Source organism: Parasteatoda tepidariorum, chromosome 10 (assembly GCF_043381705.1).
Source record: "Parasteatoda tepidariorum isolate YZ-2023 chromosome 10, CAS_Ptep_4.0, whole genome shotgun sequence".
In the NCBI taxonomy this organism is placed as follows: Eukaryota; Metazoa; Arthropoda; class Arachnida; order Araneae; family Theridiidae; genus Parasteatoda; species Parasteatoda tepidariorum.
This window is the reverse complement of record NC_092213.1, coordinates 55,273,864-55,279,412: the sequence shown is the minus strand read 5'-3', so window position 1 is coordinate 55,279,412 and position 5,549 is coordinate 55,273,864. Positions and strand designations below refer to the sequence as shown.

The 5,549-nt window shown below is 32.3% G+C and overlaps 1 protein-coding gene across 1 annotated transcript; it reads left to right on the top strand.

Annotated features, from left to right (window-relative positions):
* Positions 1 to 646: 646 nt before the first annotated feature.
* Positions 647 to 5,067, top strand: LOC107448267 (speckle-type POZ protein B). The gene is made up of 2 exons (XM_016063399.3): positions 647 to 799; positions 3,468 to 5,067. Exon 2 carries the CDS (start codon positions 3,547 to 3,549, stop codon positions 5,014 to 5,016), a length of 1,470 nt encoding a protein of 489 aa, XP_015918885.2. The 5' UTR covers positions 647 to 799; positions 3,468 to 3,546; the 3' UTR covers positions 5,017 to 5,067.
* The last annotated feature ends 482 nt before the right edge of the window (positions 5,068 to 5,549 follow it).

Sequence of the window (5,549 nt, the reverse complement as noted above, 5' to 3'; positions counted from 1 at the left end):
AAAATTTGATCAAATTTTACGTTTTCCAGAAAATGCATTTAAAATGTAAAAAAAATCTGAAATGTAAGAAAATTCTGACGACAAAAAAATTAATTATTCAAAATTTATTTCCGAAAATGAATTTTATTTTTTATAACATAAAAAAAAAGTTAAAATACTCAAAGCATAACAAAAATAATTTTAAAGTCGTTTTCGGAAGTTCACTTTCGATTTAGTCTTTCAGCATATGAAAAAACAACTCCATTTATGAAATTCAAAAATTTATAAAAAGGCTGCGAAAAACTAGTGAACTGAAATTCAAATAAATAAATAGTGAACTAAAACTCAAATAAAATTCAAAAATTTTTGTTTGAAATTCCCGATTTTTACCCAATTGAATACCTAAACTTTTGGGCAATAGAATATTTGGATGATTATATAACTAAATTTTATTATATAAGAATCGTAAACTGAATAAGTACGTCCTTATTTAATAAGAGATTTTAATACTGAAAATATTTCTCCAATTTTTATCCTGAAAGCGTAGAGAAGTAACAAACGCTTCTACACTGATGTGGCATCTACATTTCAGAAAATTCTAAAAAGCTTATGTTTGAACACCTGAACTTATTTATTTCTTTTAATACATTTTATATGTAACCGAATTCTCTTTAAACATTCTTGTTTATAAAAATATGTGTTGATAAATTTTGGTTGGTAGTTTCGAGTTCAAAATAAGTTTCAAGTTGAGTTCAAAATTTTTAATAAATTTTAATTAAACAATATCGAAGTTTCTATGAAGAGTTATAAGATGTAATTGGTAAGTGTCTTTTTTTTTAATTACAAACTTAATACGAATAAATTTAAATTAAATAAAATTTTATTTTTATTAAGAAGTAACGCATTTATGGATGGTGTTTTTAGTAGAAATGTAAACAATAACAATCTCGAGCTCAGCACCTACTCTAGTTCCGGTTAAAAAGTTTGCAGCTGCTTACTACATGCTATTCTGATAGGCGATGTTTTCAAACGGATAATTTTGTTTTCAATAAAAGAAATAAATTAGATAATTTCTGAGCTCAAATCTGCCGTATTTCATAAGATATTAATGTTATTATGTAATTCTGGGGAGTTAGGAGTGAAAATTTGTTTTAGTTATTTTGTGACATGGTTGCTAGATTTTGAATAACTCGCTTTTTTGGCAGTCTTGATTTGGCCTTTTTCCTTAAGTTTATTACTGTTTGTTAGGTTTTAAATTTCACTATTAAAATTCCTCTTAATTTTCTCACTTTTTAAATTTAATGTCTTCGTCCACAAATTTAAATTTTATCGTAGATTAAACCAATAAAATTCTTTTAAAAGCAATAATTAATTTTGCTACCATACCATTTTGATATTCGTACTGTTAATAAAACACTCACTATGTGAATTTACTAAGAATAAAAATAACTTAGCGATGGGTGGTGTTTTCAATATAAATGTAAACAATAATAATCTCGAGCTCAATACCTGCTTTAGTTCCGGTTAGAAAGTTTGCAACTGCTTACAGCTTATTCTGCGAGGGGATATTTTCAAACGGATAATTTTGTTTCTAATAAAAGAAATAAATTCGATAATTTCTGAGCTCAAATCTGCCGTATATCATGAGATATTAATGTTATTAAGTAATTTTGGTGAGTTGGAAGTGAAATTTTGTTTTAGTTATTTATAGATATATTGTTAAAAGGGTGACACGTTTGATAGATTTTGAATGACTCGCTTTTTTGGCAGTCTTGATTTGGCCTCTTTCCATTTGTTAATTACTGTTTGTTCTTATTGCAAGCTATGCACCATCTTACGTTAGTGTTAACACGTTTAGCATTGTAAACACAAGTATTGTTAGCATTGTAAAAACATGTAATAGGTAATCAAATACCACGTTTGCAAGAATCTCAAAACACAATGATCACGTCGAGAGCCAAATAGCTTTAAAATGCACCGGAAACAGTAAACCGGAAATATTGGTGGTATGGAGCTTGCAGCGTTCCCTAGTGCATAAAACACCATCCATACGTAATCACTGCTCTATTTTAATAACTCCAAGAAAACATCTAGATAGCTGTTGTTGTAATTCATTTACGTCGCACTAGGGCTGCACAATGCGCTATTGGCGACGGTCTGGGAAGCACCCTTGAGGACGATCCGAAGACATGCCATCACAATTTTGATCCTCTGCAGAGGGGATGGCATCCCCGCTTCGGTAGCCCAACGACCTGCACGCGAAGTCGAGCACTTTACGGTAGTGCAGTTTAACGAGTTAGTTTTTGCAGCTAGATAGCACAGTTTAACTAGATAGGTTTTTATTAGAAATGTGATTACTCTAATTGTGACAAGAAAATAAGTAAAGGTGTAATGTAATCTGTACGACTTCCTATTTTTTTTAAAGTTAAATTTTAATCTTAAAATTATTTCTTTATATTTCAATACATATAAATGCCCTCCTTAGAAATGAAATTCTTAAAAGCCTATTTCGTAATGCTTGCCTTTAATGAATATTTTTCCAATTCTTGTCAAAAAGACTGCAAAATAATATTAAATCGTGTAAAAACGCTTTTTTTTTAATTCTCAAAAATCACTATCAATGAAGACAGAGAAGAAAATTGTATTATAGTTTAAGTTGATTCAAATTACCTATTGTCAACCCCTCTATCTTCACTTCAGCAGTCAAACAGGTCTTGATGTTTTTAGTCCAACGTTCATTAAAAGTTTTGGTGTGCCTCGGCGATCATCGAGTCTCCTCCAAACAAACTGAAGTGAGTTAAACCCTGCCGGGTATAGTTACGTAGATATAAGGAAAGACTGATCCAAAGTGGTTCCCCACCCGCACACTGACCGCAGCCAGTGATGCTTTCTGCTGGGAACCGTTTCTTAACAATCAGTCCACTGCTGGCTTTTTGTTATGAAAGTAAAAAATTCAAAAAAATTTTGTTGATGTGTTTTGTAAACCCAGCTTCCATATCACATGGATGCCATGGAACTGACAAACAGAATCCAACGGGAGTGCGCTCTTATTTGTAAAACTGATGTCCCTATAGATGTTCATCATTCTCAATGGTTGCCACACAACTCTATAGATAAGTCTGAGCTAACGTCACTTCACTTACCTGTCCATTGGAGCACCATTAATGTTAATCAGCTATGGCTGTTACCAGTGACGGTTTCTATCGAGATAGGAATACAAATAGTCCAACCTACATTGCCTACCTATAATGCAAGCGAAAATTGATTGAACGATAGTGGAACACTGATCTAGTTCAGCCTCTGACTTGGACATCTTTATAGTAAAATCGATATTTAATTTAATAATTGTTCCTGGGTATCAATAATTGTTTGAACTTTTTTTTGTAATTGTGAAGTTTAATTTGTAAATTATAAAAATAATAGTATTTTTTAAGAAATGCAAAAATAGTGTTTTTTTAGTAATTGTTAAAACAAAATTTTTTTTCCAGGTATGTTGGTGATTGAACCTGAAATCTTATAGAAACAAATATAGTTGCTACCCACAAAAATACTATCTTCAATTGAAGAATGGAGGAAATTCATACCCAAAAAGAAATCATTTTCATATGGAGTGTAAAGAATTTCACCTTTTGCTCTCAAGAAAGTTGCCAGTATCTACCTAGTCCTATTTTATTTACTAAGAATTTTTTCAACATAAGTTGGCGATTATTTCTATACCCCAAAGGATCAGCTGATAGCAAATCGGATCACGTTGCATGCGATTTATCCCTATCTTGGCCAGACATAGCATCTGATTGTTTACCTATAAGAGTTGAACTTGGCATCGTTGACGCAAATGGCTTGAATAAAAAATGTTTCGCTACCGAAACTAACCAAATTTGGCGAGAGAGTATGTTTCGACATTCAAATTTTATTAGCAGAAAAGAACTTTTCCACGAACGTGATAATTATTTACCTAATAACACTCTGACAATTTATTGTCATGCCTGGAGACATGCTAACTCAGCTTCTCTTGTTCGGAGATATATCGCTCGAACAATAATTGAAATTGATCGATGCTTTTTTCGATTTGATTTACGTAATTTTATTCTGTGGAAAACAGACCACACTTTGCATATACCTGTACCATTACAATCAAAATTCGAAATCGTAATCAAGTTGAAGAAGATGGCAGATAAAAATGAGTATATCACAATTGAGATTAATCAGTTACAATCGGAAAAAAATTCTCGTTTTTTAGATTGCACTTTATCTATACGGAGCAAAGATGGAATTGCACGAGAAGTCTGTACGTTCGAACATTTGTTTAAATCAAATGCAAGGTCGTCATTTACTCAATTTATCTCAAAAGCTAAAGTCATTAGAGATAAACAATTCCTCCTCGCAGATGAAACTTTGACCTTACAGTGTGAATTTGCAATTTCTTCTGGGCAGCCATTAAATCTTCCTATATATGTTTGTGAAGTATCACGAAAAGTTACTGTGAATCCAATACTTATCGATACTCTAAAAGACGATCTGAAGCGTATGTTGACAGAAAAGAAATTTCCAGATGTGGTGTTAAAAGCTGGTGGTGAGTCGTTCGATGCCCATAAGGCCATGCTGTCTGTAAGATCTCCTGTCTTTCAAGCAATGTTTGAACAAGATATGATTGAAAATCTAAACGGAACTGTTGATATATCTGACTTAGATGCGAATACGTTACATAATTTATTGCTTTATATGTATTCAGGCACTTTAGAAGACTTTGACGTCAAAAATATCTCTAAATTACTTGTTGCAGCTGACAAATATCAAGTTCTTGGGTTGCGAGAGAAGTGTGTTTTGACTTTGAAGTCAAACTTATCAGTCCAAACTGTTTGTCAAGTCCTTGCATTGGCAGAATTTCAAGAAGACAGAGACTTGAAAATGGCCGCTCTGGATTTTATTTTTACAAACAGACGTGAAGTTCTTCAGTCCACTGAATGGATTTGTTTTATTGAAAATAACCGAAAACTGTCTTCGGAAGTCTTGCAGAAATTATCAGTGCAGATTTGAATGATTTTTGTAGCAATATTATAAAAAATGATTAAATTTATTGTAAAGCAATTTCAACTGACAATTTATTGTGAAACTTATCTTTGTATTGATTTATACCAAAATGTCATTTCTTAATAAATGTACCAGAAGCTGTAAAAACATCGCATTTATAATATCACATTTGCACCAACCAGCAAATTGCACTTTCACGCCAAATCCAAATAAGCATTTCTCCCGAATCTCTAACACAAGTACCCCCCCAAATAAGTGCTTAAAGTTCCCATTTACGAGAAGCCAGACATCAGACAATTTCTTCGCGTATTAATTGGCTCACGTGCTGATTTTTCACTTATCCTGGTTCTCAACTTCAGGAAGAGTGTAAGTTTTCTGAAAGCTGTTTTCACTAGTCAGTTTCGAGACCTCCAAACCGTTGATCTCAACTTTAACATCTAGAGCAGGCCTGTAATGACCTACAAAGTCATCTCCTCATCTGTCAGAGACTTTTGGCTTAGGTAACTAAAAGATTATTACAGAGTTTAATTAGCATTTTC